The sequence below is a fragment of the Cervus canadensis genome, chromosome 3 (genome assembly GCF_019320065.1).
Source record: "Cervus canadensis isolate Bull #8, Minnesota chromosome 3, ASM1932006v1, whole genome shotgun sequence".
Classification (NCBI taxonomy): Eukaryota; Metazoa; Chordata; class Mammalia; order Artiodactyla; family Cervidae; genus Cervus; species Cervus canadensis.
In genome coordinates, this window is record NC_057388.1 from 111739835 (window position 1) to 111764702 (window position 24868).

Below are 24868 nucleotides of genomic sequence, written 5' to 3' on the forward strand. Positions count from 1 at the left end.
AACCACTGATCTTTCAGGAAGTGAATATAAAAATTCCACCTAAGAATGCATTGTGTCAGATTATAATTGGCAGTATTTTCCTAATGGCAGTATTTACTTAATGATGCATATCGTGAGTGGAGTCTTGGATTTGACTCCAAATATGATTTTGGTACATATATTGCCATTTTTATAACCATTCTATATACTGTGACAGTGTTAAAAGCTGCACAGTATATCAACAGGTAGATCCAACAATATATGTAACTAATTCTTTGTGTTTGACAAATAGGTTGCTACAAGTTTTTTTTACCATCTTCAGCAATGCTGTCATAGTTGGCTAACTAAAGTAATTGTATACTTCCATGATAATTTCTGTTCAGTAAATGCTTTTGAGGATAATTACTGTATCAAAAACAATGCACTTGAAGATTTTTTAATATTTGCACATTTTAGTCCAGAAAAATATGTGGCAGTATGAGCCCTGACCCCAGTGAATAGATGCTCCCTGTTCCTGCACTTGTTTGTCTGTTTTTAAGACCTTGTTACTCTAATAGCTAGAGATTGATACATTGCCAAGAAAGAGAGATCAGGCTGATCTCGGTAACCTAAAAAGTTCCCTGGAACCAAACACCTAGAACTGGGTGCTAGGTAAAATGTGAAAGGGAGTTAGAAGTTTAAGTGAGAGTCTTGGTCCACGTGAACAAGTCAACATGTAGAACAAACAGCAGAACTAGAGCCTCAAGAACTAACAGAAGGGCCTTTAGAGAGCACTTTTAAGTGTATTGAAAACAATTAGTGATAAGAGTCCAGAATATAAAGGGACAAAGCACCATGGAAATAAGACATAATTCTAAAGAAGTGGGGAACTTCTGCAAATGTAAAATAAAGTTATTTAGATAGATATTTCACTTTTGAAAGAGAATCACTTAACCTGATATGATAGGTAGATCAAAAAAAATTAGAAAAGTTTGAACAAAAATAAAGTGATGGATGTAATGGACATAAATTGAGATATGGAACTGAAATAAAAATGGTCAATATACATGGTGAAACCTCCAGGAGAAAATTGAACGTGGCTTAGAAATGTTTGAAGAGGAAATAATCCAAAAATTTACCAGAATTGGTGAAAGCAAAATACTATGCGTGTCAGATTTTAAGTTACTGTCACATGGATATGATGTATAACTCCAACATAATAAAAGAACTATCATAGAATAAAGAAACTAGTGATCCAGTGTAAGGGGGAAGGGGAGAAAACGAGAAGCATAGAGAAAAATAATGAAAGTAGAAAACGCAAGGTAAGATGGTAGAAATTAATCCATACATCAGTATCAAAACAGTAAAAGCTTAAAACCAAACTGAAACAGTTTCTTTTTTTTTTAAGTTTCTTTTTTAAAGGTAAATTTTACTGTGGTGATTTGCAGCAGATAAACCAAAACATAGATACATAAAAGTTGAAAATAAAAAAGTGGAATACAGGTACTTGAGAGAAATTCTAAGCAAAATATAGGAAAACCCATATTAACATCAGATATGATAGATTTTTAAGACCCTGTTGTTAAGATTAAATGCGGTTACTTCCTAATGATAAAAAAAGAACAAGTCACCAGGAATATAATTCCAATTTTGTATGCTTATTAACAGGGCCTCAAAATATATGACAGATATTTTAGAGAATTATGAGACTTAATTGGCACGTCCATAACCGAATGGAGGGATTTCAATAAAATTTTCTCAGTAATTAATAAACAGACAAGTCATTGACAATATAGACAATTTGAAAAACAAAACTGACCAGCTTGCTGTAACAAGCCGTTGTGTCCAACTTAGAGAGTGGACATTTTCTCAAGCATTTGTAAGGAAAATCATCATGTATTCACCTATAAGTCTCATATTTTAAAGAAACCACCCAAAAGGTAATATTCTCTGATTAATTTTAGCATGAAATTAAGTTGTTTTTTTTTAAGGTTAAAAAAATACTGTTGAAATCTAAATTCTAAACTCTGTCAAGATAATTAGTAATGGAAAAAAAATAAATAATAAAACTGATTAAGGAAAATATCAGACTTGGGTGATGCAGCCAGAGGGGTGAAGAGCAGAAAATCTACTGCTTATATTAAAAAGAATGAAGAGGAAAAATGACGAAGGTACTCAGCCAAACAAGGATTTATAGAAAGCAAATGTAAAGGAAGAAGTAAATTTAAAGGAATAGAAATATAAATACCGTGATGAAAATTAATACATTTTAAACTGGTTCCTTAAAAAGAGTGGACAAGCCTCTGGCAGAATTAAGAATATTTTAAAAGGGGGACCATTAAATAGGCATTTTTTTAAAAGAAGACTGAACTGGGCAGTATACTTAACCTCTTGTGAAATGTTACAGGGAAATGTACACTCACTTTTCTTCCTCACGTTGTACAGTTTTACTCAAGGTGGATTAGGAACCAGTGTGAAAATCAGATTTAAAAGAAAATACAATAAAATATGGAAAAAATTGGAAACTGCCAAAAGATCATCAGGAGTCTAGCAACAGCAGAAGGGATTAAATTACTTTTTACTATACAGTATATATTACACATGGACTGGTGGTGTGTGTGCTCAGTCGTGTCCCGCTCTTTGCATCCCCATGGACTGTAGCCCGCCAGTCTCCTCTGTCCGTGGGATTCTCCAGGCAAGAATACTAGAATGGGTTGCCATTTCTTCCTCCAGGGTGTCTTCCCAACCCCAGGGATCAAACCTGACTCTCTTGCATCTCCTCCATTGGTAGGTGGATTCTTTACCACTGCACCACTAGCTGAAACTATGTTGTCAGAAAGAATTGGCAGAAGCAAATGTATGATTCGTTATAATTTTTTGTAATGTAAAATTTGAAAACATGTAAAATAATTGCATGTATCGTTACATGTTTAGTTAAATGAAACTCGCTCAGGCCTGTCCAGCTCTTTGCGACCATATGGACTGTACCCGCCAGGCCCCTCTGTCGTGGGATTCCCCAGGCAAGAAGACTGGAGTGGATTGCCATTCCCACCTCCAGGGAATCTTCCCAATCCAGGGCTCGAACCCAGGTCCCCTCATTGCAGGCCATTTCTTTACCATCCAGCTACCAGGGAAGCCCTATTGTTACATGGTGAAGTGTGAACCGTTCATAGCGATGCTAAACATTCATAGACATAGCGATGCTAAACATTCATAGACATTTGCCCTTAGGGAGGGGGAGGAGGCGTGGGACTGGGGAGGAGCGCGTCAGTTACACTGTTCCATTCAACCAAAACGTCGATGGGGATTCGGATGGAATGAGTGACACAAGCGTGGGCACACAGGAAGGTTTGTGCACACTGGGTCGTGAGTTGGAGACAGCTGGTTGTATGTTATAACCTGTGATTCTCTATTTGAAATATTTAATCAAGTGACTTAGTGTTTTATGACACAGTTCCCCGGAGGAGGGCGTGCAGCCCACTCCAGTGTTCTTGCCTGGAGAATCCCACGGACAGAGGAGCCTGGCAGGTTTTGGTCCATGAGGTTGCAAAGAGTCAGACACAGCTTAGTGACTAACACTTTCACTTCACTTTCTTTGATTACCACTGAGATTGAGGCGTTTCTTAGGTTTTTGGCCCCTAAACTAACACATGTTTCTTTTCTAGCCTTTGGATTTTCAGTTGGAATCCTTATGTTTCTTGAGAGATTAATTTTTTTCACCTTGTTTTAATTTACCTTAGTTTATTAAAAATAGTAAGTTTAAGATAGTTCTTACTAAAATAGTTTCAGAATTTCAGATGAAGTGTTTATGACTTTGCTTAGAAAGGCCTTCTCCCCTAGAAAATATTTGTATTTGTTTTATTTTATAGCTTCTGTTTGTATATTTTAATTCTTAATCTATTTGTAATATATTTTGGAATATGAAATTTTTAAATCACCCCTTGCTATAATGCCATTTATTCAATAATCTTTATCCACTGACTTGAAATAATCTTTACATAGTAAATTCTTAAACACACCAGAGTATTTGGTTTCATGGTTTTTCTGTCTGAATAAGTATCGGTGTCTTAATTTTATCCAAGGTAGTCCCATGCACAGAGGAGCCTGGCAGGCTACAGTGCCTGGGGTCACAAAGAGTCGGACACGACTTAACGACTAACATGCACAAAGTACATGCAGATGAACTGAAATAGTAGTAAAGGTCATGACAAAACAGCTCGTCTCCATAGTGCGTGGGACTGCTCCTCTGTGATTGGTCAGCCTTCCGCATCCCTGAATTTCAGCTGTGATAGAGGACTCCATCTCTTGAGCTACTGTGTTTTCTGCTTTTTATTAAATATTTTTCATTTTCAGAGTGTCATTCATTTCATTTCAGTCGCACAGTCGTATCTGACTCTTTTCGACCCCGTGGACTGCAGCATGCCAGGCTTCCCTGTCCATCACCAACTGCCGGAGCTTACTCAAACTTGTGTCTGAGTTGGTGAATGCCATCCAGTCATCTCATCTTTTGTCATCCCCTTATCCTCCCGCCTTCAGTCTTTCCCAACATCAGGGTCTTTTCCAGTGAGTCAGTTCTTCACATCAGGTGGCCAAAGTATTAGTATTAGCTTCAGCATCAGTCCTTCCAATGAACACCCAGAACTGATCTCCTTTAGGATGGACTGGTTGGATCTCCTTGCAGTCCAAGGGACTCTCAAGAATCTTCTCCAACACCACAGTTCAAAAGCATCAATTCTTTGGCGCTCAGCTTTCTTTATAGTCCAACTCTCACATCCATACGTGACTACTGGGGAAACCATAACTGACTAGACGGACCTTTGTTGGCAAAGTAGTGTCTCTGTTTTTTAAATGTTGTCTAGGTTGGTCATAGCTTTTCCTCCAAAGAGCAAGTGTCTTTTAATTTCATGGCTGCAGTCACCATCTGCAGTGATTATGGAGCCCCCCAAAATGAAGTCTGTCACTGTTTCCATTGTTTCCCCATCTATTTGCCATGTAGTTTGGTTAAATCCACTTATAAATCATTTTAAAGGTTTTGGATATTTTTATATTTGTAACGTATGCTTCTGGAAATATTCATAGCTTAAGCATCATAATAGACTATGGTCATAGCCTTTTGTTTTTCCTGAAGTAGATAATTGCTTTTTTTTTTTTTTTTTTTACTTGCAACTTTCTCTCTGTATCATTTGCCACTTTCCTTACCTTCTGATCCACTCTGGGGACATTACCACTCACAAGGTAATGGCATTAGATGATCTGGAAGGTCCAGAATTCTCTTGGTGACTTCCTCCAGAAACTGCCATCCTCATAGCTGGCTGACTCTTTGCTTTATTGGTGTATAAATGGGATCTTTACTTTGGTTCTAATAGGTTTCTGTTGATACATGGGAACATTGACACTGCAGTATCTTGTAAGCAACTATATTTGTGTTAATGACTGTTGACATTGATGATGCACATTGATTTCCTTGACTTTTCTCCAAGTCACGTTTATAACTACTGCACGAGTGTTCACCAGTCAAACCAAGCTCGAGGGGCTGGTGTCCCTCCTTCTAAATCGAAAAAGGGGCAGACGCCGGGGGGAGCTCAGTTTGTGGGCTTGGAGTTGTACAAACGGCTTAAAGAATTCCTGAAGAATTACTTGACAAATCTTCTTAAGGTAAGATGTTTTACATTTATACTGAACATTTATAGTAGAATGTAGAAAGATAAAAAGTAGTGAAATAATGACTGTGAGTTAATTTTTCATTGTTCTTGGCACCGACATGTCTGTGCCTGAAGAGGTGCTGCTCTTAGGTCGTTTGCCCATTATGAAGATGAAACCTTCCTAAGCCATATTCTGTTAACTTGTTAGATCGGAAGTTTCTGATACCTTTCCCTAATGTAGTGCTTTCCTTAAATTACTGACCATTTGGTGTTTGGTGGTTAGAAAGCGATGAACCTATTAATTTAAAGCACATAATTATGAATTCAAGTTACCTATGTGTATTTCGAACCCACTGTAATATTCTGTGTTAAGTGTATGAATGACTAAGGTTATTCAGCCTCTGGTAATCACATTTTTCCAACGTCTTCTGCACACGTGTGAATAGAGATTTTTGATTTATACAAATAATGTCCAAAAAACTCCAGCATGCTTCAAATTTGTTTTTCTTAATATATTTTGCAAGGTAACTGGAAACTTCATCATTTAACAGAGCAGAGTTGAGTGAGCACAATTGTGACCAAGGCAGTATCTTTTTCACATTCCCAAGCAGTCTTGATGAAGCTACTGTGTCCTCCTGGCTCTGATTTGCAACACTTTGTAAAGTGAACACTGGGATTCATTATTCTTTAGTATCGAAGTGACAGACAGTGTGTTGTGTTGTGAAAGGTGTTGATAGGCCTGCCGTCAGCGATTTTTTTTTTTTTTTTTTTTTTTGCATTTTTAAAAAAGGTCATCTGCTATCATCCAGAAGAGATTAGCTTTATGTGTTGGGTTCATCCCTTGTTATTTAAATCTAAATGAACACAAGTTTGGTTGTATCAAGATATGGCCAGGTTTCCATGTGGCTTGTTGGATCATTTGTGCACCCGTGTGTTTCTGGAGCTTTGTTCTGGAGCTTTTTATTCTGCCAGCTGGAGGGCCCAAGGCCCCAAGTTCATGGAGGGGCTGCCTACCACCACCCCCCCCCACCAAGCTCCTCAGATTTCTCTCCTCCTGCAGCACATTTTAATGATATAACGCCCCATTTTTAAAGGGTAAGGTGTCATTTGTAGATGTCATTAATACCTAAAAAATTTCAAGTTAGTTTCCTTTGAATAAAGATTTGTGGTTTAAGTTGTAGAAATTTCAGTAAAAGTAATTTTTATAATTTTTAAGTAAATTTAATGAAGAAAGGAGATACATTAGAAAATGGAATAGTACTGGCCCCATGATTAAATTGTTAATCGGATATCTTTTTAACAGAGAAATTATCAAAAAATAAGGGATTTCCTTAACCTATCCCTATTGGTGAATATAAAGGAATTACCCTCATATTCTACAAGTTCAGTCTTTTACAAATGTATATGCACATTTAATACTGTGAAAAAAGTTCCAGTTTGAGATGAAAGAATTTTTGTTAAAATTCTCTGTGGTCTAATCCTCACGAGCTACATTCTTGTGAGAATTTGTAGTAAGTGAGTATGTTTTGTGTACAGAATAATTTAAAGAGCCTGTCTATCTAAAACCACGCGCATCAATATATCTTAGTGCAATAGATCTGTTCTAGTGAACTCTTATCTTGATAAATTAATCATGTGACGAATTAGTCATCTTAAAGCTTGGTTGCCTTGTTTCCAGGATGGAGAAGATTTGATGGATGAGAGTGTGCTGAAGTTCTACACTCAGCAGTGGGAAGACTACCGGTTTTCAAGCAAAGTGCTCAACGGGATCTGTGCCTACCTCAATAGACATTGGGTTCGCCGCGAATGTGACGAAGGACGGAAGGGAATCTATGAAATCTATTCTGTAAGATTTGACCACACACCTTTCAGGCGTGTGTTTTTCTTGGAGATGTTTCCTTTCCAGCAAGGGATCTAAGCAGATAGTGAGCAGCTTTCAGACTAGCGAGCTAATTTTCTTTGTTTTAATTTATCAAAAAACAGCCCTTGGATGTTTTGTGGCAAGACAGAAGAAGGATGAGAAATTGGAAGTTCTGAAATACAGCCTGCACTCTTCTGCAGTTACAGGTTTAAAAAGCCGACCATGGGGCTGAGCCTGGAGCTGGCCCCGTCTTAGCACAACAAGCCTTGCAGGCACAGCGGGTCCGCTCCCTGGGACTCACGCCTCCAGAGTCAGCCCTCGTGGCCTTTTGGGGTCAGGGAAGCTGCTTCCAGGAGCGAACTGTGATGTGAAATTCCATTCTGCCCACTCACTTTAGGAAGTAATGACACAGAGTTCAAAATTGATGGGTTTTTAAAAGACTGCAGGAAAATGAATTCTGAAGAGGCAAAGTCTGGATTGTTAAAACATCTTCATAGTAGGTTTCTTCAGTCAAGGAAGCTTTTTCCAAGGCCCGTTGGTTTTCAAAGCGTGGTCCCCAAACCCTCAGCATCATTGTGACCTGGGAACTTGTTAGAAAGGCAAATATTTGGGCCTTAAGCAAGACTTGCTTAACTAGATGCTCTGGAGGTGGGACTGGCCAGTGTGGTGTTAGCAGGCTCTCCAGGTGGTTCTAATGCTCGTTCTAGTCTGAGAACCAATTAAGGGAGGACTTAAACCACCAGAACAGCCTCTCTGTTCTTAATGGGCTCGGGTACACAGACAGTACCTTTTTTGAATGGTGTTAAAATGTCAGTTCTATTGCATAGTGAGATTATCTCCATACCCACGAATGCTACTGTAATAGCAGTGCTTTGTAGCTTTACAAGTTTGATTAAAAGAAAAATATAATGTACCATAGATGCATAACAAATTTTTATCATTTGTATAGCTCAGTTTCTATACCGAACTGTTAACTGCTGTTTAACAGTATTTTGTTACATAGCTTTAACAAAGCTTTCTAGGTGTAGTGTTGATTTGAGCCTCACGTAGTTTACCTTTTCTATTAAAAATAACTTCTTGAGACTGAAAAATTGTCTGTGGGAATCAGCATGATTTTGATTTCCCCCTGACTGAAAGCACCATATGTATGCCCTATAGTAATGTCACAGGCTCCTACAAATCATTACGGTCTTTAAACTTTTTGAATACTGTTTTCAAAATTTGACTGCTTTTTTTTTTTTTTTAACTTTGAAAATTCATAGTTTCTGCATCCTTAAATTCTGTAGTCAGTTTGGAAGTACACTCTGCACCACAGTTCTTAGGAAAGGCCAGTGGACACCCGTCTGGAAACAGTATTTCCTCTGCATGCTCTCCCACGAGGCTGTTGAATTCACAGTTCAAATACCAATCGACACATGCAACGGTTCTTACACAGTGATCTCTTGTTGCATTTTCCAGAATCTCCAGGAGATGGGGATGCTTTGTCATGAATTATAAAGTTTTCCCTTTTTCCTAATAATTTTTGTTTCTCTTCAGTTACAGAAGGTTGTCGGTTTCCTTTCAAGTCAACCAGAGGACATAAATTAATTTCATTATCCACATATTGAAGTGATGCAGCAAGACTTTCCCCCTGATTCTGTCCCTCTGAACTTCCTCTGGCTTACCTTTGGTCCTGCTCTCTTAATCTGCCTTTCTTCCTTCAAAGCAACCAGTTATCCAGAGTTAAATCACATCTGTCTTATGCTGTCTCAAGTTAGAAAAATGTTTGGAAAAAGTTGTTTTTGAAGGTGTAGTGTCTTCACTAGAAGTTGATGGCCGCACACGGTGTGTTCCCTGCCTCCCTGCTGCACCGAGGAGGCCTGGGGAGTTGGAACAGAGGGTGTGCACCTGGAGAGTTACTTCCCGAACCTTGCCCCCCAGGGGGCATTTCTCCTGAAAAACTAAGACTCTTCCCTTCCCATCAACTTCTTTGACAGAATAGTTCCTAATTCTGAAATCACCTTTTTATTCTAATAGAAGACTTGGGTATACAGTGTTCATATCTTATTAAAGATATTTTCTCTTAAATACCGCTTTCATGCTGCCCTTTTTTGGTAGAAATTTTTCATTTTGTAAATGAAATTTACATAGAATCTTTTCAGAACTGTATGTAAAACCTAGTTTTATCTGTGGTTAAATTTGGGAAAAAATAAGACTGATAGCATTTATATAAGTGTCTCAGCAGTTATTGAGTATTGAATTCCCTTAAGTTTGAATTTAACTGAATAATACCTCAACAGTTTAAAAGCCATATATGAATTAATATTTCCCTCTTGGAGGGGGGGAGCATTTTATAGTAATCGTCTGACATACCCTCTATGAGAAGTTCCAAAAACTTTTTAAAAAAATGCATCATATGCACACACATAAGTAAAATGGGAAATTTGAGTACTTTATGTATAATAAAGGTTTCCCAGGTGGCACAGTGGTAAAGAATCTTCCTGCCAATGCAGGAGAGACAAAAGACTCTGGTTCGACCCCCGGGTCGGGAAGATCCTTTGGAGTAGGAAGTGGCAACCCATTTCAGTATTCTTGCCTGGAAGATTCTTAGACAGAGGAGCCTGGCAGGCTACAGTCCATGGGGTCACAAAGAGTTGGACACAATTGAGCACGCAAGAAAAAAGAGAAGTTTTTAACTCAAGAAAATGGCTCTCTGATTTCATCATGATTTTTTACCAAGTTTATAATTTAAAATATTGGTACATATAATCTGGGATTCAGGCTGTCTCCTACAGCTTTGAAAAAACATCATAAAAGTATAGCCATTTAATACTGTTGCTTTTTCTTTCGTTCAGCTTGCGTTGGTGACTTGGAGAGACTGTCTTTTCAGGCCACTGAATAAACAGGTACCTACTTGTATGTGTTGTGTTTTCCTTTTAAAACCCCTTCCAGGTGTCATACCTTAGCCATTGTCTTCCTCGCTCCTTTAGAATGTCCTCAGAGTACCTCTCATCTTGCCTTTGATGGATTTAAATGTTTAAGAGCTATGTAGTAAAATAATACTGATGCATACCATAGTCTGTAATCTACATGTCTCTTTCCTACATCTGTTCTGAAGGTAACAAATGCTGTTTTAAAACTTATTGAAAAAGAAAGAAATGGTGAAACCATCAATACAAGACTGATAAGTGGAGTTGTACAGTCTTATGGTAAGCAGTTTTCCCTTTAATTTAGTGAAAGTTTTGGTATCAGTGGCAGTGATAACAGTGATGCAACAGATTTGCTTTCAAATAGTATTATCAAGAATGTTGTTAGCATTTATCAACGTCTCATAATTCTCTTTATGTCAGTGTGATTATGTTTGATTTTACCCATTATAAAGATTGTTTATCTTCATGCCTTAAGGAAATTTTGACGGACTAGACATTTGACATTTGAATTATTTTCTTTTCTGGTTTCACACTGAATTACTGGATCTATATACCTGTATAGACTGATGACTAAGCACTTATATATGCTTAGAGTGTCATTAATGGAGCTGAATGATAACCAGAAATATGTATCATCTTGAACAACTGCCATTGAGAAGCCAATAAAGTAATAAGTGTTTTAAAACTTAAGTAATAGTATATTTCTTTGAAAGTTTACAATTAATCATTCTTATTATTTTTAAGCTTTAGAAATATTAAGATGTTCTCTTAATGAACTTCATGAGAACTTTGAAGCATGCCTGGCTGTCGGTCAGAATCACTTGCCTTTGTGTGTCTTAGATTTTTTTTTCTTTTATGCAAAATGTACTTAACTACCAGAAAATAAGTTTGCCTTTTGCCCTGCTATTTTATTCTAACCTTTTCAACATAACTTAAACTGAAAGCTACACCTCAAGTAAAATATATATTCCTTAAAATATAACCAAAATGAGGCAGTTGAAATATAGTTCGTATTTATTTCCAGTGGAGCTGGGACTGAATGAAGATGACGCCTTTGCAAAGGGCCCTACGCTAACAGTGTACAAAGAATCCTTTGAATCTCAGTTTCTGGCTGACACAGAAAGATTTTATACCAGAGAGAGTACCGAATTCTTGCAACAGAACCCGGTTACTGAATATATGAAAAAGGTAAGCTTAAACATACTTAAAGTAGGCTTAAGTTAAAAGTTACCAGCTGCTCAAATAAATTACTCTTTTTATTCTTTTACGTGCAGCTTCCTTCAAAGTCATTTCTTGGGCACTGTTAACCAGTAGTGTTTGTAGCAGGTGCAGATGGTTTCTCCAAGTTCACTAAGGAGCTTGTATAAATTAATTTAATAATCATGGCTCATGTTCTCCTTACTGTGTGAAGGATGTAACTGTTAAAGTTGAATGACGTACGTGTCTTAAACACTCTCTCCTAGAATGTATATGCTCCTAGAATGGCATATTGGTCTTATATCAATGAAAAAATAGTATTTAAGGAACAAATTTTTATCTGCAAACTTTAAGCTTTCTACTTTTTTGCTTCTGGGATATCTCCTAAAAATCTATTTAACACAACGTTCCAGTGTGTATTAGAGAAGTCCTTCTGAAAGAACAGGATCGAAATCTTAGATGAGAAGATTGGGGATTGGTCTCTGCATCATAAATCTTCTACATTAAGTGATGTCACAGTGCGGTTCTACGAGAATTATTCTAACTTCCCTTCTCGGAAATACCGGTGTCCCAGACTTAAGCTCAGAGGAGTGACCTCAGTCGGGTCAGCAGACTCTCTGTGAAGGGCCAGATGCTAAATACTTTAGACTTTGTGCGCATGTGTTCTCACTTGCAACTGTTCAGCTCTGCATTGTGGCGCAAAAGCAGCCGTGGCATCATCTAAACCTCGTTCCAGTACAAGTTTCCTTCCAGCAGAATTTTGCCTCCAGGCAGTAGTTTGCCAACCCCTGACCTAGACAGGCAAGGAGACTTCCGGGGGTCTGGGGCTGTGTATCTGACACCCACTTTTCCCTTTATTCTCTGTTCACTTGGAGAGCAGAGTCACTTTCTCCACGTGCTGACGCCAAAAGTCAAGGAGAGCAGCAGCTCCCCTGTCTAACCACATAGAGAAAGTCCTCCTCAATTTGTCCATGACGTTCCTAGTACATTTTCCCACAAGAGATAGTAATTATAAGTGGGCCTTACAAGTCTGAAGTTGAAAGTCCTTGACAGACAAATATCTGATCCTTCAAAACCTAACAGAAGTGGAACCCTGCAGAACTATTATACTTGGGAAAGTGATAGTTCTTTGTGTATTTATAAGTTAAATTAGCTTTCGTGTGCCGGTCTGGAAGCCAACCAGCTTATTGAGAGTTGGGACAGCTGCCTGAGCAGTTAGTTTTAAATCTAAGCACTGATTTTTACAGTGTAGTTTTCATAAACACATCTTTTATTGAACTGTACTATGTATGGTGAGTCTTTTAAAACCGTATATGTTTTTTAAAAGTGTGGCCTTTTATCAGGGTACAGATCCACAAGTGTGGTTCAGGCCTTTTCATGTCATGGACTTCTTAGTGAATTGCAGTTACCTGCTGGCCACACCGAGGAAGGTGGTAGTGCTTTGGTGCGTGGAAATCCGCTCTGTAGACCTACGGTTTCAACCTAGTCTGAGCCCTGCCTTCAAGGGAGAGTGCTACGTGCATCCTGGCTATCTTAGATGGGCTTTCTTGGGTTAAAGGTTTGGCCCAAATCTGGTTGGGTCTTAGCAAATATGACAGCCATTCCATTTGAAAAATCTATCATGTAGATATTCTGTGGGCTTAAAATTGGAATTTAACCATCTGAACAGTGCTGCTATTACCACTAGATGTAGACTTGCATCTCAAACTGGGATATATGTCTAATCGAAAATCCCCTCTCCACCATTTACCAGGGGTGACTTTAACCACCATTTACTAGGGGGTTAAAATCATGTTAAAGTCTGTTCCTCAGTTTCCTCCTCATTTGGAAAATGGTGATACTTTATCATCATCATCATTATGTATTTTTGATGTTTGGCCATGAGTATGCACTGATAATATACAGGATAAAATATGGAACATTTTATTCAACAATTTGAGAAATTATGTTTATATTCGAACACTTATTAGGAAGTAAAATACAAAACTCATGAATAGCATTGAGATAAAACATCAACTTTCAAGAACTATTCTCCTTTTAGCAGCCAGTTTGGGCTAGATGTACAGATTTTCTGGGGTCTGTGTTCCTTTTTCTTGAGTTGTCCTTGAGAGGAAACAGTTGAGAATCTCTGACTTCCCTTCTCCTGATGGCGTCGACCAGGGAACAAGCCTCAGCCGCATGAGTTTCAGTGTATCTTACTGTCTCATGTGATGGAGTCACAGAGAGAATATTTGACCTTTCTCGGTTTCTAATGTCATTTTTTTTTAAGATTTAAAAACAAAATATATGTTATGAATTTGCTTACTGCTTTTTGATCCATTTTTTCATTTTGTTTTTCCTGTATATTGATCCTAATAGAATTAATAGAGACAGTCTTTGTTTGCTTAATTTTATTTAGTCCTTTTGAATTTGTACTCTGATGTGATTATCTGCCAAGTACAATGGTGATCATGAACTTATTTACTGTCAAATCAACAAAGAATGTAAATCACTGTCCCTCCTAAAACCTAATGACTTCATATCCAGGATTTTGGGCTTTTTGGTTTCCCCAGTCATGACACTTTACTGTAGTCTGTGAATATGGAGAATAGCATTATGTCTGAACAAAACCAATGTACATACCTTAATTTGAAAATACTATATTGCTAAATGATGCCAAAACAATTATAATAGCAACATCAAAGATCACTGACCAAAGGACAGCTTAACAAATAATAATAATGAAAAAAGTTTAAATATTTTGAGAATAACCAAAATGTGGCCCAGACACACAGAGTGAGCAGATGCTCTTGGGAAAATGGTGCTGACAGCCTTGCACAGCTCAGAGTTACCACAGACCTCCAGTTGTTGTGTAAAAAACAAAACCAGCACCAAAGCAAAAGAAGGAGGTCGGCCTGGGGACAGTAGTCCCTGCTTGTTCACAGTTTCAGTCACCCACAATCAGCCTCTCTCTGACAATATTGAACGAGAAGTTCCAGAAATAAGCAGTCCGTAAGTTTTAAATTGCAGAGTATCGATAAGGGTATTGCCCCCTAAAAGTGTGAAACTGCACATATCTGTGGGAAGAAAATTGATGTAAAGACGTTTGGATGGTTAATCATGATAACCTCGTTGAAGTCATTTGAAGAGGACTTGGAAACAAACATATAGGTTACAGAGGAAGGCACACACCAGGGACCAGTAAATTGTGGTTAGCATTCCCTCCCCATCCCACCCCAAATCAAAGGACCCCTTCCCTTCTCTTGTTTTCCTCCTCATATCAGGTAGGGCAGGATTGTGAGTTGAATTTGTCACTATTCTTGTTCTAAAAAGACGCAAGTCCAAACCGTTGACCTGAGTTCACTCCCGCAGGCGGAGGCCCGTCTGCTGGAGGAGCAGCGGAGGGTCCAGGTGTACCTTCACGAGAGCACACAGGACGAGCTCGCCAGGAAGTGCGAGCAGGTGCTCATCGAGAAGCACCTGGAGATCTTCCACACGGAGTTCCAGAACCTGCTGGACGCCGACAAAAATGAAGGTGAGCCGCTGAGATTCGGAGTACATGGGTGTTTATTTTATTAAGATCTGTGATTGCGAAATTGTGTGAAGGTCTAGACTCAGAGTTAGCGTTACCACACCAGCCATTCTTTAAGAAAGTTGTGTGTGTGTGTACCTTGTGGTGTGTTGATCTCAGATTTCTATAGTGTGTTTTGGGTGTGACTTTGGAGGAAGAGCATCTTTTCAATTTGATTTGAAATCTGACTTATTCCATACACTTTAGCATTCAGTGATGCTGCCACTGCTTTGTGCATGTGAGTATGTGACTTTTATGCTGAAAATTCTTAGAGATGAGAAGGCTGCTGTTTTGCAGAAGTATTTTCCACACCCCTCCCTTGTTTTCCTGGGACGTGTGAGGAGCTCAGTAGAAGATTCGTGTTCAGACGCAGGACTTTTCTTCTTTGATGCTCATAAATCAGCCATGTGCCATGCATATATTAAGTGACGAATGTGGAGGCCCTTTTGTGACTGAATTGTTTGTATAGTTGAGAAGGATGTTCATAAATACTCCTTAAATGTATTCATTCTTGTAAATACTGATTATGTATTAGGCGTAATCAGTTTCTCAATCTTGAATCATCACCTGTAGTTCCTGTTCATCTTTTTTCTCTTGTTATATCAGTAGTTTCTCCTGGCAAGGGGGAAATATGCTTTCATAATCACATGACTTCATTGTTACTTTTGTCTAAATATACATGTGCTAAATATAAAGTATTTGAGTACAGTTAAGTGCAATTGATTATTAGGTCTAAAAACATGGCGGTTTTATTTCACTGTACCTTTCATCTCTGTAAATACACATTAAGTGGGATGGATTTGCAAAGTTTGTTTTGATGCGTAAATGTGGCACCTTCTTCTTTCAGATTTGGGTCGCATGTATAATCTTGTATCTAGAATCCAAGATGGCCTGGGAGAATTGAAAAAACTCCTGGAGACACACATTCATAATCAGGGTCTTGCAGCAATTGAAAAGTGTGGAGAAGCTGCATTAAATGTAAGTACTGTTCAACCAAACACCGGTCGGACCTAACCATTCCCGTGGGTGGACTGCTCGGGCGTCCTGCCTCCACCTACAGGTCTAGTGGGTAAGACTTCAATGGACTCTCATAGAGAACCATCTACTGGCTCTTTAAAGTAGGAGTTTCACAAGCGTCTTTGTTTAGTAAATATCTCCATTAATTCTCCTCTGGCACTTCTTAGGCATTAAGGATGTTATTTCTTGATTTTTTTTTCCCTTTCATTGTTTCTCAAAATTAACATTCGTTGCACTAGAAAAGAGCAGATGATTCCATGGAAAGAAGAGGCTGAAGCCTCCCAGAGGCCCGGCTCTGCTCCAGGGCCACAGGCTGCCCGTGCGGGAACTGTGGTCTGAGTGCCGCCCTCCAGTTGGAGACCTCAGGGCTGTTTGCCCTGGAAAGGCCCTGAAATGTATGGCATTTCTCATACAACCTCCATCCCCATTGCCACCCCCACTCCAGGAGGTCCCAGAGTATTTCTGCTGGGTTTTCTATAATTCAGTTGTTGATTTTACATAGGAAGTATCGCATGTTTCTGAGAGACAGGCAAGTTGCCTTCAGGTTTGTCCCTGTTGTGAGCTTTAATTTCAGTAGTGTTTGGGACAGCTAATGGAGAAGAAAAGCTCCATTCCAGAAGAGCACAGTTGGTTCTTCTGCCTCAGTCAGAAAACTTTTTGTCCCTGATATTACTGTGTTTGGTGTAAAGTATTTCGAGTCTTTATTTTCCTGTTAATCTTTGGGGGCTCCCTTTTCCACTTTTCATTATTGGGCTTATTACTGCATCACTTGTTGCCACATCTGTGAATTATCAGAGGGAAGAATGTGAACACACCTTAGACTTTTACATGGCAGGGGACAGGCTTGGTGGAGAGAGCTGTGGAAGCGGTCTGCAGGTTTCAGGGCGAGGTCCCAGCAGTGAGATTCGCAGTGCCGTGGGGCCCCTGCACACAGACCCCGGGGACAGTCCGTCTGGGCTCAGATCCAGCTTGGCTGTTCACTAACCGCTGACCGCACTGCTCACTCGCTTGTCCAGTCTGTGGCAGTTAGGAAGAAAGACTAATGATGGTGACCACCTTCTAGAGGTTTTGTGAATAAAGAATATTTAATGCTCATAAAGGGCTTCTTACATGAAAGTCCGCAGTGCTTAGCAGTGAGGATTGCAGTTTTTGCCCAGTACACAGTCCTGTTTAACTGTTTTTAATTATGTAAAAATTATATAATGCTTTTTCTTATGTCCAAACTCTAACTATTTCTTGTTGAAGAGCCTGACACACAGACACAGGTACACAGACATGCACGTGCGTACATGAGACTCAAAAGGGGCCAGCTTGATGAAGTTACCTTTTCAATAATGTAAGGTTTTCGTGGTTATTAATTCAAAACCTGGTTTAGCTGTAAGGGCAGGGTAGCCATCCATTTGGCTGGAAAGCATGTTTTACTGCTAATAAATCTGATGTAGGCTGGAATTTTTACAGGCTTTAAGTTTGTAATGTGAGTCAAATAATATTTATGTGTTAGAAACATTGGAATGTCCTTAAGAATTTTCTGAAGGCATATTTTTCGTCGTTAAATAGATTTGAGAATCCCATGTGTTCCTGGGTAACTGGTGCCCAGGGAATTCCCCTCATGGGGTCCCCCTCACTTCACCCAGAGAGGAAGTGGCGGTCCTCCCCCCGCGAAGTGTGGCTCAGAGCCTGAGCACACGAGCTGCTTTTAGACGCGCTGCGTCTTGTACCTGCCGCGCCCCCAGGCCGGGGAACACTCAAGAATGAGGCTGGGGATCAGGGCTCCTCTCGGGGGATGAGGGCTTCAGGCCGAGGCAGCTCGGTGTGGTCCGGCCCACCACGGTCACGGGAGATTCCAGCGGAGGACGAGGGCTGTCGGCCTTCAGAGGCTGGTGACTGAAGGCAGGCGTGCCCAGCCAGGCCGCCCGCGCCGTCAGCATGCTGCATGGAGGCTCCTGGAGGACTTCAAAAAAACCTTGTGCACCAAGGAATCTTCAGGGATGGGTTTAAACTGCTTTAGAGCTGAACAGCGGATCAGATCATTGTTTTAAAAGGCAGGTTTGTTTCACAGGCGAGTCACCCCACGTCTGGCCTCTGGACGGAAAGGAGAGAGTGGGCGGCCGGGTCAGTCAGCACATTCCAGCACATTCCACGTTACGCTTAGGTAGAGGGGCCGAGGCCCGACACATGTGCTCAGTTGCTGGCAGTGTAGTGACGGTTTGCAGGAGAATGGTCAGATACAGGAGGAGACTTGAGGGGAGCAGTCTGGTAGCAGAGCCCACACCTTCAGGTTCGTTTACAAAGATCGAAGTCCATGGTGTGGTCGGCTGGGTTCTTGGTTTTATCTACTGCAGCAGCCAGCTGCATGATGGTGGCTGTTGCTGTAACTCAAAGGGCCAAGGTATGCTGCAGAGAAAATTGAAATGATTTTCATTTATTCCGCAAGGATCTGTGGCCCGGCTCTGAGCCCAGGGGTCCCCGTGTGAGGTGCCTGTCCTCCGTGCTCTCCTCAGGTCTCAGCTTGTCTTCTCAGACTCCGTGCCCTCCTCCACCCTTAGCTCAGCGGGGCAGCTGTGGGCTCGGGGCCCCTGCCCTCCCCCTCCGCCCCTGGCAGCATTCGTCCCCTGAGATGGAGTCATTTCCTACTGAGTCTGAACCAGCCGTGGGTCTTCACACCACCATACACGTGCCGCGCTGAGACCTGCCTGGTTCTTCTCTCTGCCTAGACGTGTGCCTTCTTTTTCGCCCCGTGTATTAAACACCTTCATCTTCCAGTACCCTCAAATGCCGTTCCTTCCCCAAAGCCTTTCTCGACCACCCCTTGGAAATAGCATCATGTTGGACTCTTTACATGGCGTTCACACTCCTTACATTTTAGATGTCTGTGTAAATGTCTCCTGCAGAGGTGGCTTTATCCACCGGCGTGCCCTCAGCCCAGCACCGTGCCTCGCACAGAATCGGGTCTCAGTACACTTGGACCTTCGTGATACTCCTCTCTGTTTCCAGCAGGGTTCAGGGGGCTTACCCAGTATGTAAAAGGCAGTGGGATAAATGAAACAGCAGCAAAATAAGGGCTGGAAACACAGGCGAAGCTGAATGCAGAGTAGTGAATGGCGCTCAGAGTGCGTGCAGTGAGGTGGTGAAGGCTGGTCTCTCGATAGAGGTGGGTCACGAGTTTGCCTCCAGGGTTTTCCATCAGTACAGAAAGCTCTCTGGAAAAGAAGTTGGCAGTACTGTCATAAGGAACAAGCCCTCAGCTCTGAGGAATGACTCTTATTGGCATTCAGAACTGGTAATACCTTTCCTAATGGCCCATCTAAACTGAGCACCAGCTATGTGGAAAGTCATCCACTTACAACGTAAATACAAAATAAAACTGTATCAGGCCACTGGATGGCTTTGTAATTTCCCCTGACACCAAAACTTTATAGCAGAATGAAGTTCAGGAAAAGAGTCAGTGCAGACTTGTAAGTCCTTGCTGATGAATACTTGACGGTGCAGTTGGTTTCATGTTGAATTTTTAATTAGCGCTCCATTCTGCAGCAATCTGGGTGCTATTGTTCTCCACAAAGAAGGTTTCATAAGTCAGGTATAGAGAATGTTTCAGTACTGTCTTCAGGGCATAAGTGGCAACAGATAAGCACAAAGTCCTCTTTGAAACCGTATCTTGACTGAGTGACTTCACTCTAAAACTGGACCTGAAATAGAACCCAGCAAGAGTGGGCTTGTAGATACTTTGATGTCCAGCGGGCTGTCGGTCTAACAGTGGGAGGTTGAGCTGCAGACCTAGACTGGGGCACAAAGTTGTCAATGTTTATTTGCAGGTTTGGGGGAAAAAAAATGTTCTCCTGAGATGGAAAGGCATTTTCAGGAGCGGCCCGGGGCTGCTGGCTCCAGGATTGGGAGTGACAGTGCTTGTAAGAGGAGTACTTAAAATGGAGAATTTTAAAGACAGACATAAAATCAGGGAGCTCTGACAAGCATGTTTTTCAGTATAAGACTAAGGGGTGAGTCTGAGGCCGTATCAGACTTGTAAAAAAAAGTTCTGTGGTTTGGGTTGAGAAGTTGGCTTAGGTGTAATTATAAGAGCTGAACTGTGAAAAAAAAAGAGCTGAACTGTGTACGAATTTACCCCAGAATAAACAGAGTAACACGGTGCTGGGTGCTTCTGGCAGAGGTAAGGTTAAGTGATATATCCAAGATTCCCTTTCTCTGGAGTAAAATTCCCAAATGTAATAACTTAGTCCTGACTCAACGTTCCTGTGGATGGTGAGAGAAGAGAATGATCCATGCAGAGCCACACCTGCTCAGGAGCGGGTTGTGGCTTCGTCTAGTCCAGGGGGATGGAGCACTCAGCCTCATCAGGCCTTCTCAGAGTACAGAGCGGGTGGGAGGAGGTCCTCGACCAGCACTGCTGAACGCTGGCCAATGGATTATGGTGTCTGATTTTACTATTTATCATTTTGGAAGTTTTCCATCATAAAACTTAAACAGAAAGAAAAAACACACGTACTAGTTTTGATGCAGTTGATGTGGGAAAAGAGAGAGGGGCCCAAGGAGCTGTTTTAGGATGAGAGGAAGCAGTTTTGTACAGTAAATCCAACTGACCATTTTAGTCACAGAGAACTGACAACATGTGACAGTGCGGATTGGTCCAGAAACCATGCAGTTAAGCTTGCCCACTCTGTCTTGCCATGAGATGAAGAGAACAACCTTTTTTTCTGAAGGAAAAAAAATACACAAATAAATGTCCATTTTTAGTCTGTGATCACCAGGTTCTGAGGAGACTCACTGTGTCCTTCGCGTAACCAGGAAGCTCCCTTCTCTCCTCCACCTGTAGGGGGAAACCTCAGTCCTTGCTTCCGCAGGGAGCCTCCTCTTACCCAAATCAGACTTTATCCCGCACACCGAGCTCAATTCTGGCTTAGCCTTGCTGTGCGTCCGCCCACCCTGAAGTGACCTTGGCTGGTTCCCGGCCCAGGCCGATGAGACCGTGAACTCCTCTCGGTGTTTGAGCTCGTGCCCGGCAAGGGGGGCGGCCTGCGCAGCACCCCACAGGATGCTGACCATCGTGTGGTGGGGGAGGCCTGCTGTCCAGGGCTCAGGGAGGTTCCCTGAGAAAAGACGGATCCACGATTGGCAGCCGGGATCCCACACAGAGCTACACAGACCTACACAGACCAAGAGTCTGCTGGGACAGAGAGGGGGTGGGGTGCAGGTGACCTGAGAGGGTGCGCCGGGCTGGCCAGCCCAGGGAGACCCCGAAGGCTAGGTCAGCGATACGCCTTAATTCCAAGGACAAGAGGAAACCAGGTTAAGCAGTGCAATAAGCCTGAAACTGACAATATTTTCTTTCTTTTCTCCTTTTTTTTTTAAGTGAAATTGCTACCATGTGCAAAATGGATTAAAAGGAAGAACTGTTAGCATGCCAGTTAGGCTTATCAAGAGTGGTTCAGGTAGAAATGACTCAGCTGCTGACGGACGCAGAGGAGGAGTGAGGCAGTTAGACTCTGTGATGGGCAGGGTTCGTGTCGGACGATGCTTGAAGGGGGACAGTGAATACAGGGGCAGGTTTTACGGTTCTTTGTGATTTTGAGTATATCTGAATCTTTTCTACAATAAAACGTTGACAGAAAAGAAATGTAAATAGCAATGCAGAGAGCGGCAGGACCAGGGGTACGGTCAGGCCGGCTCTGATGTGCAGAATTCAGGAATCCCCCTGCATCCACGGCACGTTGTGTGAGCTGAGTGGGGACATCTGGTCTGGAGAGCATTGTGCCAGCCACGGGCAGAAAGATGCCTATCACGTAGGAGTTGGATGGGGTCCCCCCGGGACCAGCCTGAGCGGTGTCGTGTTTCTTGTATGCAGAGAACTCTTGCGTAGTAAGAGTAATCACGCAGATTGCTAAGTGCTCCATTTTTTTTTTTAACATCCAAAATTCGCATCTTTATGTTCTTAAAAAAGCATGCATTTCATCCAACCGGCGTTTCCTCTGCCCTCACCTCTCTTGCTTTTGTGACCCTGCCATCCGGGGCCCTCGGAAACAGCTCCTGCACATCACCATGTACCTCCTGGTTGCTAAATCACTCAGCTTGTGAACATCTTCTCCTCCATCTGACACTGCCGATGGCGCCTTCCTTCCTTAAACTCCCTCCTCTGTGCTGCTCCCATGTGTCCCTGTCTCCATCTGCCCTTGGCAGGCTCCGAGCTGGCTTCTCTCTGGATCTCAGAAGCTGATTCAAGTCTCCAGGGCTCAGTGCCTTAGCACAGTCTTCCCTTCGGGTGGCTCAGAGGTTAAAGCGTCTGCCTCCAGTGAGGGAGACCTGGGTTCGATCCCTGGGTCCGAAAGATCCCCTGGAGAAGGAAATGGCAACCCACTCCAGTATTCTTGCCTGGAGAATCCCATGGACGGAGGAGCCTGGTAGGCTACAATCCACAGGGTTGCAAAGAGTCAGCGACTTCACTTCACTTCATTCACACCCTCGCTCCTCACCAGCCTGAAGACCCTAACTGGGTCTTCTCCTGTTAGCCAAAAGGATCTGTAATTGGAGTCTGAAGATTTCTGTTCTTTTAGAGATCTGTCTTTCCATGGAGAATTCATATCTGGCATTTCTTGGGACTTTTATATTTTTTCCAAATCCTGGATCTGAGAAAAATCGGAAGAAATGAAGAAGACATGTAGTTCTCCCGCAAACATAGAGGCTCTGTGTGTTCAGAGGACTCCATCGATGAGGGTGCAGAGCAAGGGTAGGGGTGCTGAGGTGGGAACTCCAAGCTTCAGGCCATCTCTGGGAACCAGGCTGAGGCAGAAGGGCGGTCCAGTGGGTCAGCCTTCCTCCTGGACAGTGCCCAGTTATAAATGTCTGTGTGTCCTCCTCTGCTCCTAAAAAGCAATCATTCTTGCAAACAAAGTAAATATTAATCTGTTTATATTCATAATACACTTTATATCAATCCTGTAAGTGACGTTCCAAAAAACAGCAAGGTTTGGAAGCATATTAAGTCCTTAAATTGGCAGTTTTGACATGTGATTCTTTGTAATGCTGCTAACCTTACTGTGTGATAGTGTTTGCTGGCATTTTCCAGTGTTTGGGTACTCGTTGGAGGTTAAAGATCTTTGTAAATACTTTAAAAGAACCAATGCCAAGAGAAAAACAGTATAAATGATGAGAAATAATTTGACATGAAGTCAGAAAACAATCTAAAATCTGAATTGGCAAAAGCAGTATCAATTTCAATGGCAAAACCAAAATTAAGTCAAGCGGACAGTATTTTCATTGTTAAAAGAAATGAGTTTATCTGAAGTAAGACATGTGCCGCTGACAGGTACAGTCTTGGGAATCAGACCATTAATACAGAATGCAAGAAACTTCTACACCTGGAATCATTCTTCTGAAACTAAGAGCAGGATTGTACAATGAGACAGTTAATGCTGTGTGTGTGTGTTCTGAGTTTTAAGATAGAAAAATTTTTAGACATTAAATATATGTGACATCCGCTTTCAATATTTTAAGTGATTTTTATTTGGCAGTTTTTTGTGTTAGGTTCCCTTTTAACATTTTATCAAATATCTGCCCGGTAGAGGCCACTTTACATGTCACCGAAATGAAAATCTTGTCACAGTACTTTTATTCATAATAATAATAGACCTGGCATGTTTATTATATCTTTAAAAACAGAAAACCTCTGAACCTCCCGGTGTAACCCTATCACAGAAGAATGATTTAATGGTGACCCAAAATCAAGTCAGGTGTCACAGAAACGCAGAATACTTGGAATTGGGGGAGTTCTGGTTTCTCATTCCTGAACCGGAGGAGAATGCCCGTCAGGAATTGGGGAGCGCTGGCAAACCACTGACGCCTCCCGTTGGTGACGTGCTGGCCGCGGAGCCCCACGCTCGTGCGGAGCCCGTGTCCATCAGCACCGCCTGCCGCCTGCCCGGCCTCTCCCTGGGCCCTTTCATCTCTGAGACTCTCAGGAGCAGGCTGCCCGCATCAGGCTGGCCGGGTGCCCGCCCGTGACTTTGTTTCCTAGCCTCTAAGAGGGGAGGCCGACAGCCCCAACCCCGCAGTGTGACGGGTCACGCCTGCGAGTTCAGTCCGCCCTCTGACACGTGGCCAGCCCTCGGGGTCGGCCACTCTGGTCTTCGTATGACCCTGGACTCTCTTCTCCGGCCCGTCCTTCTGCCTGCCTTCGGCAGCGCTTCCAAAGCCTCCCCTGAGGCTGGCTCTCACATCTTTCTGTTCTGTCCAAAGACTACCGGCGGCCACCCCGCCGATCGCCCGGTGCACTGACGGTCTCCAGGCCTGGTTCTCTTTGCTTGTCCTCATCCGTCTTCAGATTTCACGGGTGTACTAGTCAGACCCACCCCTGTCCCTGCCCATGTGTCCCGAGACCTCTTGCATTGCCTGCTCAGCTGCTTCTAAGGAACTTATTGACGGGTTTCCCCGCCAAGACAAAGTCGAGAATATGAAATTTTCAACAGCAAAAGTAGACAAAACCAAGCTGTTGCTTTGAAAGTTTGTTTTGTGTGGTTCCTTTGAATTTTCATATAATTTGAAAAATCACTTTTTCGTGTAGCTCGGAATTAGTATTTCATTTCGAGTGCAGAGAATATATTTTCGTTTCTTATATCTGTAATAAGCAGAATGTCCTATGTGTTTTGATGATGGGATGTGAACTATTTCTTGATCTTATTTGTTAGCATCTTTGAAGAAGGATGCAGATCTTTTGGAATATTTTCCA

The 24868-nt window shown here is 41.8% G+C and overlaps 1 protein-coding gene across 3 annotated transcripts in view; it reads left to right on the forward strand.

Annotated features, from left to right (window-relative positions):
- The window catches only part of CUL1 (cullin 1), an 89037-nt gene that overhangs the window by 50509 nt on the left and 13660 nt on the right, over positions 1 to 24868 (forward strand). For all 3 annotated transcript variants that reach the window (XM_043464016.1, XM_043464014.1, XM_043464015.1), the window contains exons 3-9: positions 5439 to 5613; positions 7279 to 7446; positions 10296 to 10346; positions 10559 to 10649; positions 11395 to 11558; positions 14919 to 15081; positions 15965 to 16095. In XM_043464016.1, the coding sequence (XP_043319951.1) occupies positions 5439 to 5613; positions 7279 to 7446; positions 10296 to 10346; positions 10559 to 10649; positions 11395 to 11558; positions 14919 to 15081; positions 15965 to 16095 (943 nt within the window). The remainder of the gene's footprint in view (positions 1 to 5438; positions 5614 to 7278; positions 7447 to 10295; positions 10347 to 10558; positions 10650 to 11394; positions 11559 to 14918; positions 15082 to 15964; positions 16096 to 24868) is intronic.